Source organism: Rutidosis leptorrhynchoides, chromosome 5, assembly GCF_046630445.1.
Source record: "Rutidosis leptorrhynchoides isolate AG116_Rl617_1_P2 chromosome 5, CSIRO_AGI_Rlap_v1, whole genome shotgun sequence".
Classification (NCBI taxonomy): domain Eukaryota; kingdom Viridiplantae; phylum Streptophyta; class Magnoliopsida; order Asterales; family Asteraceae; genus Rutidosis; species Rutidosis leptorrhynchoides.
This window is the reverse complement of record NC_092337.1, coordinates 199,287,493-199,301,483: the sequence shown is the minus strand read 5'-3', so window position 1 is coordinate 199,301,483 and position 13,991 is coordinate 199,287,493. Positions and strand designations below refer to the sequence as shown.

The window sequence follows — 13,991 nt, the reverse complement described above, 5'->3', positions numbered from 1 at the left end:
CTCAAATTTGAAGAAATGTTTTGCTAAAGAAGATCTCACTATTCCATTAGATGAAATCCAAATCAACGAAAAACTTTAATTCGTCGAAGAACCCGTCGAAATAATGGATCGTGAGGTTAAAAGACTTAAGCAAAACAAAATACCAATTGTTAAGGTTCGATGGAATGCTCATAGAGGACCCGAGTTCACCTGGGAATGAGAAGACCAGATGAAGAAGAAATACCCGCACTTATTTCCAGAAGATACGACAACACCTCCAACTGCTTAAAATTTCGGGACGAAATTTATTTAACGGGTAGGTACTGTAGTGACCCGAACTTTTCCATGTTTATATATATTAAATGAAATTGATTTTTACATGATTAAGTGTTTCCAACATGTTAAGCAATCAAACTTGTTAAGACTTGATTATTTGAAATAAGTTTCATATAGACAATTGACCACCCATGTTGACCGGCGATTCACGAACGTTAAAACTTGTAAAAACTATATGATGACACATATATATATATATATGTATATATATATATATTTAACATGATATTATGATAAGTATGTATCTCATTAAGTATATTAACAATGAACTACATATGTAAAAACAAGACTACTAACTTAAGGATTTCGAACGAAACATACATGTAACGATTATCGTTGTAACAACATTTAAATGTATATATATCATATTAAGATATATTAATATATCATAATATCATGATAATATAATAATTTAACATCTCATTAGATATAATAAACAATGGGTTAACAACATTAAATGAGATCGTTAACTTAAAGGTTTCAAAACAACACTTACATGTAATGACTAACGATGACTTAACGACTCAGTTTAAAATGTATATACATGTAGTGTATTTAGATGTATTAATATACTTTTGGAAGAATTCAAGACATATATCAAAACACTCATACTTAACGAAAATGGTTACAGTTACATTCCCATTCTTTTTTCATCAAGAATTCTAGTTGTATTCATACCCGTATTATACACAATTTCTAGACGTACTTACTATGGGTATATACTAATAGGAACTAGCATGAGATTCCACTCTTGATTATGTCATGAATGACTAATCATTTTTAACTTCTCCCTTGAATTAGTCAACTAACTAGAATTCCTTTTAACCCCACTCACCACTCACCACTTACCACTCATCATTCACTCCATTTCACTTCCAATTCTCTTTCTAATTCTCTCTCAACACACACACATACACACACTTATGAATGAATTTTTCCAGTAGTTAATCATCATCTTCATAAAAAATTACTTCAAGAATCAAGCTATAATCATCTTAGGAAGAACACTTCAAGAACACTTCAAAAATCCTTTCAAGTTTACTAGTTTACTTCCAAGCTTTCTAATCCATTCCAAGTAATCATCTAAGTTCAAGAAACCTTTGTTATTTATAGTAGGTTATCTTTCTTATTCAAGGTAATATTCATATTCAAACTTTGATTCAATTTCTATAACTATAAACTATCTTAATTCGAGTAAAAATCTTACTTGAACTTGTTTTTTGTGTCATGATCCTACTTCAAGAACTTTCAAGCCATCCAAGATCCTTTGAAGCTAGATCATTTCTTGTCACTTCCAGTAGGTTTACCTACTAAACTTGAGGTAGTAATGATGTTCATAACATCATTCGATTCATATATATAAAACTACCTTATTCGAAGGTTTAAACTCGTAATCACTAGAACATAGTTTAGTTAATTCTAAACTTGTTCGCAAACAAAAGTTAATCCTTCTAACTTGACTTTTAAAATCAACTAAACACATGTTCTATATCTATATGATATTCTAACTTAATGATTTAAAACCGGAAAATACGAAAAACATTGTAAAACCGGATATACGCCGTCGTAGTAACACCGCGGGCTGTTTTGGGTTAGTTAATTAAAAACTATGATAAACTTTGATTTAAAAATTGTTCCTCTGGGAAAATGATTTTTCGTATGAACATGAAACTATATTCAAAAATCATGGTTAAACTCAAAGTGGAAGTATGTTTTCCAAAATGGTCATCTAGACGTCGTTCTTTCGACTGAAATGACTAATTTTACAAAAATGACTTGTAACCTGTATTTTTGACTATAAACTTATACGTTTTCTGTTTAGATTCATAAACTTAAGTTCAATATGAAACCATAGCAACTTGAAACACTCAAAACGGATTTAAAAAGAAGAAGTTATGGGTAAAACAAGATTGATTAATTTTTCTTGATTGTAGCTACGTGAAAATTGGTAACAAATCTATATTATCATATCCTAGCTAAATCATTTTGTATTATACATGTATTATAATATATTATGTAATCTTGGGATACCATTGACACGAATACAATGTTTTGACATATCATATCGACCCATAGATATATATATATTTCGGAACAACCATAGACACTCTATATGCAGTAATGTTGGAGTTAGCTATACAGGGTTGAGGTTGATTCCAAAATATTATATATACTTTGAGTTGTGATCTAGCCTGAGGCTTGTATACACGAGGTCGTGGATTGATTCGAGATAATATATATTGCTTTATTTTCTGTACATCTAACTGTGGACAACTAGTTGTAGGTTACTAACGAGGACAGCTGACTTAATAAACTTAAAACATTAAAACGTATTAAAAATGTTGTAAATATATTTTGAACATACTTTGATATATATGTACATATTTGTTATAGGTTCGTGAATCGACCAGTGGCCAAGTCTTACTTCCCGACGAAGTAAAAATCTGTGAAAGTGAGTTATAGTCCCACTTTTAAAATCTAATATTTTGGGATGAGAATACATGCAATTTTGAAAAATGATTTACAAAATAGACACAAGTATTGAAACTACATTCTATGTTGAATCGTTATACCGGATATCGCCCTTGTTGAACTTGGTAACCTAAGAATTGGTGTTTATTATAATTGCCACCAATTGACGCGAATCCTAAAGATATATCTATGGACCATTGACAAGCCCCAGTCAGAGAATTTGAACTGCTTTAGTACTTCGATATTTATATATGGGGATATTCTAGATGCATGTATTAATGTCGGCTACCAGGTGTTCAACCATACGAATGATTTTTATGCAGATTGAATGTTATTGAAAGATGAAATCTTGTGGTATATTATTACAATTTGATATATAGGTTAAACCTATAACTCACCAACATTTTTGTGGACGTTTAAAGCATGTTTATTCTCAGGTGATTATTAAGAGCATCCACTGTTGCATGCTAATATATGGACAAGATTTGGTGTCAGCATGCTTGTATTATATTGTTTAAAACTGCATTCAAGATTTACTTTGTTGTAACATATTAATATTGTAAACCAATATTTATTGGTAGTGTGTAAGTGTGATATTTTTAGATTATCATTTCTGATAATCTAGGTGGTGTCCTTTTAACCTTGTCGATAAAATAAAGGTTATGGTTTGTTTTAAAAACGAATGCAGTCTTTGAAAAACGTCTCATATAGAGGTCAAAACCTCGCAACGAAATCAATTAATATGGAACGTTTATAATCAATATGAACGGGACATTTCACAGCCTTGGCAGACGCTACATCCAGTTTCTAACCCCTGCGGATGCGCATGCGTTACTTAATAGTTGGGGATTCGGTGTCATTCCAGACGCAAACTCGCATTGGACACCGCTAACTGCAGAACAACAAAGCACTGCGCATACAGTAGGTCTTTTAGCATCATACCCGCATGTCTCACAGACATCTGCTCTGCAGGTGTCTGCTCCTTTTCACAACCTGTATACTCTACACCGTCAGGACTCCCATCTTTCCCAATACAGCAGCCTTGGCCATATGTGCAGACGCCAGGGCAATCTTGGCAAAATATTCAGGGGCAGGCGAACCTTGCGGGAGAGTTCATGCAGGCTGCACCTCCTGACATGGTTCACTTATTTTCACAACCCGACTTTGTTCAGAACATGATGAAGCGTTTCTTCGCAGGACTCAAAGGTGACCCTGTTAAACCACCTTTTGAGCTACCAACTACTTTTGATAAGTTTCCTTCGCATATAACTGCATATCCGTTTCCATCAGCGCCAAAGATACCTCACACGCTGGGTACCTATAATGGCTTGACTGATCCAGATGATTTCTTGCAGCGGTTTGAAGGCGCAATGCGCACCCAGGGATGGGTGGATCCAGTTGCATGTCAGATATTTCCCATGACACTGCAGGGTATTGCACTCGAATGGTTCAACAAGCTACCAGCCAGTAGTATATCCGGATTCATGGATTTACGAACAACGTTTTTACTACAGTATCAAAATCAGAGGCCATACAAGCGTACTCATATTGAATGTCATGATATCGTACAGAAACGCAAGGAATATTTGGGTGAATTTCTTACGAGATATACTAATGAGTTCTTGCGCATACCAGACCTTAAACTGGAGCAGCAGATTTCTGGGCTCATACATGGTATAAGTTCAGAGCATCATCCAACGTTGGTCAGGCGTCTGCACCATACGGTGCCAATAACTTATCCTGAAGCACTTAATGAATGCCACGATTATATGCGGAGTGGCGAAGATAATGATATTCCCACAGCTAGCTCACGCAACGAGAGGAAAGATGATGATGATCGTTCGCACGATCAAAGCCGCGGTAACAGTTCTCGTGGAAGGTATCCTAGTGGTGGTCCCATAAGAAGTGATAAGGGACGCACACATGGTAATTATCGAAACAATAATCAGCGCGGTATTAATAATCAGAACTGTGCGCTGCTCAAAAGCCTGTCTAAAACACTAAAATAGATTTTGGCCACCGAACCAGTGTGTTCAACCTTTTCAGTTCCAACCCCACTAACAGAATTTGGTAAGCAGGATAAAACGAAGTACTGCGAGTTCCATGACGATCACGACCATGACACCAATTGGTGTAAAAACTTAATGGAACGGGTGTTGGAAGCGTTGCGCGCAGGAAAGTTAGACCACCTAAAACTACCAAAGAAAGATAAGGGAAAAGCCGCAGAAGAGGGTTCAAAAGTCAAAACTTTTGCAATTCAAAAAACCGATAAAACTAAAGGTGCCGATTTAACCATCAATATGGTTGACGCAGAAAAAGTTGGTCAGTGAAGAAAGTACAATGACTACCAGGATTGGGAACTTATCCCAATTTCATTCCCTCCTGTCATGTCAATCGACACAGTTAATGATCCCGTTATCATTACGTATCGCATTCCTGATCGTGAAATAAAAATTAAACGCATGCATGTTGATACTGGAAGTAGTGTCGACATTATGTACAAGCACTGCTATCGTTTTCTTCCCGCAGAAGTCAAGGCGCAGTTGCGCCAACCCGATATTACGCTATCAGGATTCCCTGGGGAAAGTTCATGGCCGCTGGGCCGGATAGAACTTGTAGTAGAGCTTACGGATGATAAGAATCCGCAGTTGGCTAGAAGCGAGTTAATCGACTTCTATGTGGTTCGTTCGACTTCATGTTACAATGCGCTTCTGGGGAGAAATTTCATAGACGTTTTAACATTATACCCTCAGTGGTGAACGACTTGATTAAGTTTCCTACCATGGGAGGAGTTGCCACAATTGTGTCGGATCAAACAACCAAGTTATGTAGTTCAGTTGTGCCTGTAGACATTCCCAGCATAGGAGAGCAACTTAAAAGCAGCACAGTCATAGGTAATCACTTGCTTCCAGACAAGCGAATCAAAATTGGCGCAGGTTTTTCAACCGAAACTAAAGCTAAGTTGCATGGTATCTTGTTAGCTAACGCAGATGTCTTCGCATGGCAAGAATCAGATATGACTGGGGTTCCGCGGGCTATTGCGGAACATAAGTTGAATGTTAACCCATCACTCACGCCTGTTAGGCAAAAGAAATGGCACATGGACCTTGAACGCAGTGATTGGTTATGCACAGAAGTTGATAACCTGGTCAGAGCAAACATCCTGCGGGAAGTACGATACCAGACATGGGTTACTAATCCTGTGTTGGTAAAGAAGGCTGACGGTAACTGGAGGATGTGTGTCGATTCTAAGGACATTAATAAAGCGTGTCCTAAAGATAACTACCCTCTCCCAGAGATTGACTGGAAGGTAGAATCATTATCGAGTTTTCGGTACAAATGTTTTCTGGGTGCGTACAAGGGTTATCACCAAATCCTCATGGCCACAGAGGATGAGGACAAAACAGCTTTTCATACGCCTTAGGGTATTTTTTGTTATATGAAGATGCCCTTCGGATTAAAAAACGCAGGCGCTGCTTATCAGCGCGTAATTGACGCAGCCTTCAAGCACCAAATTGGCAGAAACCTCGAGGCATATGTCGATGACTTGGTAATTAAAAGTAACATCGAAGAATAAATGCTCGCGGACATCCTAGAAACATTTGCGTCTTTGCGCAAGATCAACATGAAGCTTAACTCACTCAAGTGTAGTTTCGGGGAAGAGGAAGGCAAGTTTCTTGGTCATGTGGTGACGGAGCGGGGAATCAAGGCAAATCCCAAAAAGATCGAAGCCATTGATATTTTACCATCTCCAAAGACAAAGAAAGATGAGCAGAGTCTAACCGGGAAGCTCACAGCGATCACGCGGTTCTTGTCAAAAGCTGCGGAACGGCAGTTACCATTCTTCAACACTTTAAAGAATTGTTTAAAGAAAAAAGACTTTGTTTGGACTCAAGAAGCAGAATCAGCTTTTCAAGAGATGAAGAAGGTGCTTGCTGAATTGCCAACACTCACTGTGCCAGTATCAGGAGAAACGCTTGTGCTATACCTTGCGGCATCAAAAGAAGCAGTCAGCTCGGTCCTTATCGTGGATCGCGAAAAGGTAATCCATTCTCTTTTATTTATATATACGAATTATTTATTTCGTGGACAAATAACGCTGAGGTTTTCTCAGAAGCAAATGCTGGTCTACTTCGTAAGCAAGACGCCGATGGCAAGCGAAGTAAACTATTCACCAATTGAGAAGCTAGTATATGTGCTAGTTCACACAGCGCAACATTTGCGTCGGTACTTTCAAGCACACCCAGTTGTGGTTCTAACTGATCAGCTGATCAAACAGTTTGGTAACTACCTAATTTGCGGCAATGTCCGGGAATACCGCATTGACTAACGCAATCATCTTTCTTTCAGGTGCTATATAAGCCTGAGATTTCTGTTCGAATGGCTAAATGGGCAGTTGAGTTAGGGGAACACGAAATAAATTTTTCTTTGCGAAACACGATTAAGAGTCAGATACTTGCGAATTACTTAGCAGAGTTACCTGCAGATGTTGAAGCATCGGCTGAACATCGGGACACGCCTGCACCAATTTTGGCACCATGGGAGTTATACACCGACGGTGCCTGTAGCGCAGTTGGCGCGAGCGCAGGAGTAATTTTAACCGGCCATTAGTCATCCATTATGAAGAATTCATTAGTGGTTAATTAGAATTAACCATCCATTAATCTTGGGATTTATGGTGACCTTTGGTTATCCTTAGTAGTTACTTCACGAATACTATATAATGGAGTTAAGAAGTACATGTAATGTGATACTAGTAGTAACACATACTAAAGCTCATATACACATTTTTTGTGAGAGAAAGATCAAGAGAAACAAAATATTGTCTTGTCTAGTTCGTGTATATTCGTTGTAAACCTGATAAGGAAATCTTAGGTTGTGAACCGTGAAAGCTTTCTATTTTGTGATTGCTTTTCCCGACCGTTGATATAAACGACGATCCTTTCCGCTTCCGCTATTAGTTTTCGGGAATGTATCGAATCCAATCTATTTACATCATTGGTATCAGAGCCAGGTTGTTTATAATCCCAGTTATATGTTCCTTAATTTGTTTGATGAATATGACATGATATATTTCATTGAATATATATATATATATATATATATATATATATATATATATATATATATATATATATATATATATATATATATATATATATATATATATATTGAAAGGACCTATCCTAATCCATCTGGACGAATACATTACATTTGGTTACATCGCGAGATACTTGACCTCTATATGATACATTTTACAAATATTGCATTCGTTTTAAAAGACAAACTTTCATTACATCGAAAATTGACGGCATGCATACTATTTCATAATATATCCAAGTATAATTGACTTAATAATAATCTTGATGAACTCAACGACTCGAATGCAACGTCTTTTAAAATATGCCATGAATGACTCCCAGTAATATTTCTAAAATGACCAAATGCACAGCGGAAGATTTCTTTCGTACCTGAGAATAAACATGCTTTCAAGTGTCAACCAAAAGGTTGGTGAGTTCATTAGTTTATCATAAATAATCATTTCATAATTTTAATAGACCACAAGATTTTATATTTCCATTTCTCATAAACATACGTCCCATGCATAGAGACAAAAATATCATTCATATGGATTGAACACCTGGTAACCGACATTCACAATATGCATATAAGAATATCCCCATCATTCTGGGATCCTCCTTCGGACATGATATAAATTTCGAAGTACTAAAGTATCCGGTACTTTGGATGGGGCTTGTTGGGCCCGATAGATCTATCTTTAGAGTTCGCGTCAATTAGGGTGTCTGTTCCCTAATTTTTAGATTACCAGACTTAATAAAAAGGGGCATATTCGATTTCGATCATTCAACCATATAATGTAGTTTCGATTACTTGTGTCTATTTTGTAAAACATTTATAAAAGTTGCGCATGCATTCTCAGCCCAAAAATATAAAAGAGTAAAAAGGCAAATGAAACTCACCTTACTGTATTTTATAGTAAAAATACATATGACGAAACGGAACAATGCAGGGTTGGCCTTGGATTCACGAACCTATATTCAATTATGTATATTAACACACGTAATGGTAATCGAACAAATTTATATACATATATGTATATTGTTATATTTAATAGTTTATAGGTTTTATTTGTTAATTAAGTATAGTTAATTTATATATACCTTAGATGAATAATTAATATTTATTTGAAACATATTAATATAGTTATGTTATATGTATTAAATATGTTTTTATGTAACTAATATTTATTTGATAATATGTTAATAATAAATAAAGAGTTGTATTTCTATAATAATAATAATAATAATAATAATAGCAATTACTTATTAATGATAGTAATTATGGTCATGTTAGTAATAATGTTAATAATAATAATAATAATAATAATAATAATAATAATAATAATAATAATAATAATAATAATAATAATAATAATAATAATAATAATGATAATTTCAATAAAAATGATAATTTTAATAAAAATATTAATTTTAGTGATAATACTAATTTTAATAAAAATACTATATTTAAAAATAATACTACTTTTAATAATAATGATAGTAATAATGATAATAATAATAATACTGATAATAATAATAACTATAATAATAGAAATTTTAATAATAATACTTTCTTATATTTAATAACCAAAATCTTAAAGTTTAATCCTAATTCGATTATACTTGCATTACAACCGTGAAATAAACATATTAACTTTATATTCATATCCATAGTTTATTTATAATAATTATAGCCATAATCATAAATATTATCATATCGTTAACCATATTTTTAATTACTTCATAGTACATTTCATATATATTTTCATACTTGAAACTATAATTGTAATTATGTCGTTTATTATCATTAAACTTTTTATCTACAAATATAATCATAATAACATGAATTTAATGTAAATTCCATAACAATAATAATACTAATAGTAATAATAATAATTAACAATAATAATAATAATAATAATAATAAAAATTTTGATTTTGAAAACTACCTCCATATGCCTTTCAGAAAAAAAATTGCACCAAGCCGGGTTCGAACCCGCGACCTCTTGCTCCCCGACAAACACCCATGACCATTCGGCTGTTGCCGATTTTCTGATTTATAAGCCCATCGAATTTATTATAAACCGTATGTCTTATATTTCCTATTCTATCTTCTTCCTTAATATTCTTGACTCGATAGGAATCAGTTTGCAAATATACCAGCGAGTTTAAAATTGGGTTTAGCTCGATTAATTGAATCTTATAAGCCATCCGTAATTTCTAGATTAATAACAATAAAAAAAAAATAATTAAAAGCAACAGCAGTTGCTGTAACGAAAAATAAATAAAAGATGAACTCATTCAGCGATTTTTGAAATTAAGAATGTTTGAGCTCACGATTTCAAAACAAAATACATTCCAAATCCTTTATAGAAACTTTCTCAATCGTTAATTGCCTCAAAAACTTTCAAACGAAATCTAATTTTATGAAGAACCAATTGTTTGACTTTTGACATAGGAACTTTGACCTCAAAATTCACACTTGATATAAGAAATTAGGATATGAAACTTTCCAGATAGTTTGAGCACGAGATTCCTAACATGACTGCATTTTTCGTTTTTGAAATTGGATTTGAATATGGGTTTTGACTATAGAGTTGAAGAACGGGTTATTGAGCTCCTGTCTCTCCTATTTTTCTCTTTAATTCCCAATTACAATTAGAGTTATGTATAAGGTATCGAATAATTGAGATAGAATTACGTCTGAATTAACTGATGTCGACTAGTAACCAAATGCAGACAGGTAGGACACTTTTTCAATCAGGAATAATGAAAAAAAAATATAAAATAGATAAAAGCTACAATTAAGTCGTACAAGTTATGGACTTTGATGTCCAGTTTCTTTGTTTTTATATCAGTGATAAATTCGATTTGATAACAAGATTTGTGACAGAAAATAATACTAATAAAGTTGATCAAGACGTGTACAGAATCCGTAATAATCTCACTGTATTCGTTTTTGTATATAAATCTGTATATATATATATATTACTAACTTTATTTTATATATCTAATTATATAACAGTATTTATATAACTATATTTATATATTTATATATATCTGTTATATTACATTTTGTAATATGGATTAGTAATATGAATTTATTAATAAATCTGAGAATGTGATAAATTTTAACATATTTACTAATTACTAATAATAATAATAATAATAAAAATATAATACTAGTAATATTAATAATAATTTTATCAAAATGCTACTATGAATATAATAAAAATTAAAATGATAATACTAATATTAATAATGCTATCAATAATAATACTAATTATAATAATATTAGTGATGATGATAGTATAACAATTTATATAAATATATATATATTTTTATATTAATATTACTAATTTAGATATTAGTACTAAAGGTATTACTATAACAATTATAATTTAACATACAATTAAACTTATTAATATTACATCTTATTATTATATAATATATATACTAACATACATTGAATATTTAATTTTTCAAACATTATATATATATATATATATATATATATATATATATATATATATATATATATATATATATATTCATTTTAATAATAACTTGGTAATTCTATTTATTATATTACATTTTTAATTCAAATGATTAAAGTGTACTTTATCAATTTAAAATATTATATACATAGTTATATTTATTTATATATATACATATATATACATATACATATCTATTTACACAAAATTGTTCGTGAATCTTCGGGAATATTCAAAGGGTAATTGATGACATGAACATTGATTTCAAAACTTTCGAGACTTAACATTACAGATTTTTGCTTAACATGTCGGAAACATATAAAGATTAAAGTTTAAATTTGATCGGAAATTCCCGGGTCATCACAGTACCTACCCGTTAAAGAAATTTCGTCCCGAAATTTGAGTGAGGTGGTCATGGCTAACAATAAAAATGTTTTCATGACGAATATTAGTTAATAAATAGAGTTTTATCATCATTGAATAATTTGGATAAAACGATTCGATTACTCAAAGCGTACAAGTGAAGCTATCACAAAAGATTGAATTAGGATAAGTAAGGATTCGTCATAACTTTTGACAGAGTCAGGGTTGAAATTTTGAAAGTAAGATGCATCTTAACTTTTGACGTAGTCACGATTGAATTTAGAAAACAGGATGCGTCTTAACTTTTGACGTTGTTTTGGTTGAATTACGAAATTTAAGGGATTTGAAGAAAATCTTCGAAATCTAAAAGATTTGATTCTTCGGCGAGTAAGGAAATTACGATCTCTATAATTAAATACGGTGATCTGTCTCGATAACTGATGTTTCGCGAGGTGTATATAAAATAGCTTATATTTTACTAGGAAAATACTATTAAATACGATACAATTTTACACAAGATATTTATTTATTTATAGAATGGATATACTTAAACCTTGCTACAACACTTATAGGCAGTGTACCTAATCGTACAGTAGTGTAGTTTTTAGTAAGTCCGGTTCGTTCCACAGGGAAATCTTTAAACAAAGCTCAACGCTATATTAGTTTACTTTTATAAAAATACAAATATATATATAAGTGATATTATTATTATAAAGGGGGGTTTTTACCGTTTAATGACCGGTTTGTCGATTTTAAAACTTTAGTCGCAGTTAAAACCTAATGTAAAATATAAAATAAATACAAGACTTTAAATTAAAGCGTAAAATAAATAACGATAATGAAATTGCGAATAATAAAAATGCGATAAAATTAAATTGCGATAATTAAAAGTACGATAATTAAAAGTGCGATTAAATAAAATAACAATAAATAAAAGTGTGATAATTAGAAGTGCAATTAAATATAAAATAAAGGAAATTAAATATGAAATAAAAGAATTATGCTTATTTAAACTTCCGTAATCATGATGTTTGACGTGTTGATTTTAGTTTTATGCCCATGGGTTAATTGTCCTTTGTCCTGGATTATTCAATATGTCCGTCTGGTTTTTGTCCATAACAGTCCATCAGTCATAAATATAAATTGCAAGTGTCCTTGTCAAATTATTATTATACCCGAAGATAAATATTCCAACTAATTGGGGATTCGAATTGTAACAAGGTTTTAATACTTTGTTTAATGAATACACCAGGTTATCGACTGTGTGTAAACCAAGGTTTTACTACTTTGTTAACAATTACACCAATTACCCTTGAATGTAATTTCACCCCTGTTTTAATTATTCTAGTGGCTATTAATCCATTCCCGTGTCCGGTTAAATGAACGATTATTCGTACATATAAATACCCCGCCCATCGTGTCCGATCGAGTGTATATGGTAATTTATAGGGACGCCCAATTGTAAATCTTTATATTAACATTAACAAACTTTCATTTAGTTAAACAAATATAAAGCCCATTAATAGCTCATAGCCTAGTTTCCACAAGTGTCGTTCTTTTGTCCAAACCCCAATTATGGTACAAAGCCCAATTACCCAATTTTAGTAATTAGCCCAACATCATGATTACTTCGTTTTAAATAAGCATAATAATAACTTAGCTACGAGACATTAATGTAAAAAGGTTGAACATAACTTACAATGATTAAAAATAGCGTAGCGTTACACGGACAGAATTTCGACTTACACCCTTACAACATTCGCTAACATACCCTTATTATTAGAATTATAATTAAAATTAAAATATAAATTATAAATATAAATATATTACTTCGTATGAAGAGAAGAAAAAATGATGTTGATTTCGATCAGAATTCGGGTTGATTTATAGCCAGGAATGATATTTGGGGCTCCGCGACTCGCGGCAAAAAGCCCTTCAAACTCCGCGAGTCGCGGAGAGGTATTTTCAATTTACTCCCTTGGAGTTTCTGGCTGCCGACGGTTTTAATAATATATATATATAATATATATATAATTAATATAATTAATTATATATTATATTATATTTATATACATAGTTAACTTGTAATTTTTAGTCCGTTGCGTCGAGCGTTAAGAGTTGACTCTAGTCCCGGTTCCGGATTTTCGAACGTCCTCGCGTACAATTTAATATCTTGTACTTTGCGTTTTGAATCTTGTACTTTTGTGATTTCGAGACGTTTCTTATCAATAATTGGAACCTTTTTGATTGTCTTTTGTTCTTT

General features: G+C 32.3%; 1 protein-coding gene across 1 annotated transcript; it reads left to right on the top strand.

Moving 5' to 3' along the window:
- Positions 1-6,364: 6,364 nt before the first annotated feature.
- On the top strand, positions 6,365-7,398 carry LOC139849220 (uncharacterized mitochondrial protein AtMg00860-like). The gene is made up of 2 exons (XM_071838882.1): positions 6,365-6,766; positions 7,234-7,398. The coding sequence occupies exons 1-2, from the start codon at positions 6,365-6,367 to the stop codon at positions 7,396-7,398; spliced, it is 567 nt and encodes a 188-aa protein (XP_071694983.1).
- The last annotated feature ends 6,593 nt before the right edge of the window (positions 7,399-13,991 follow it).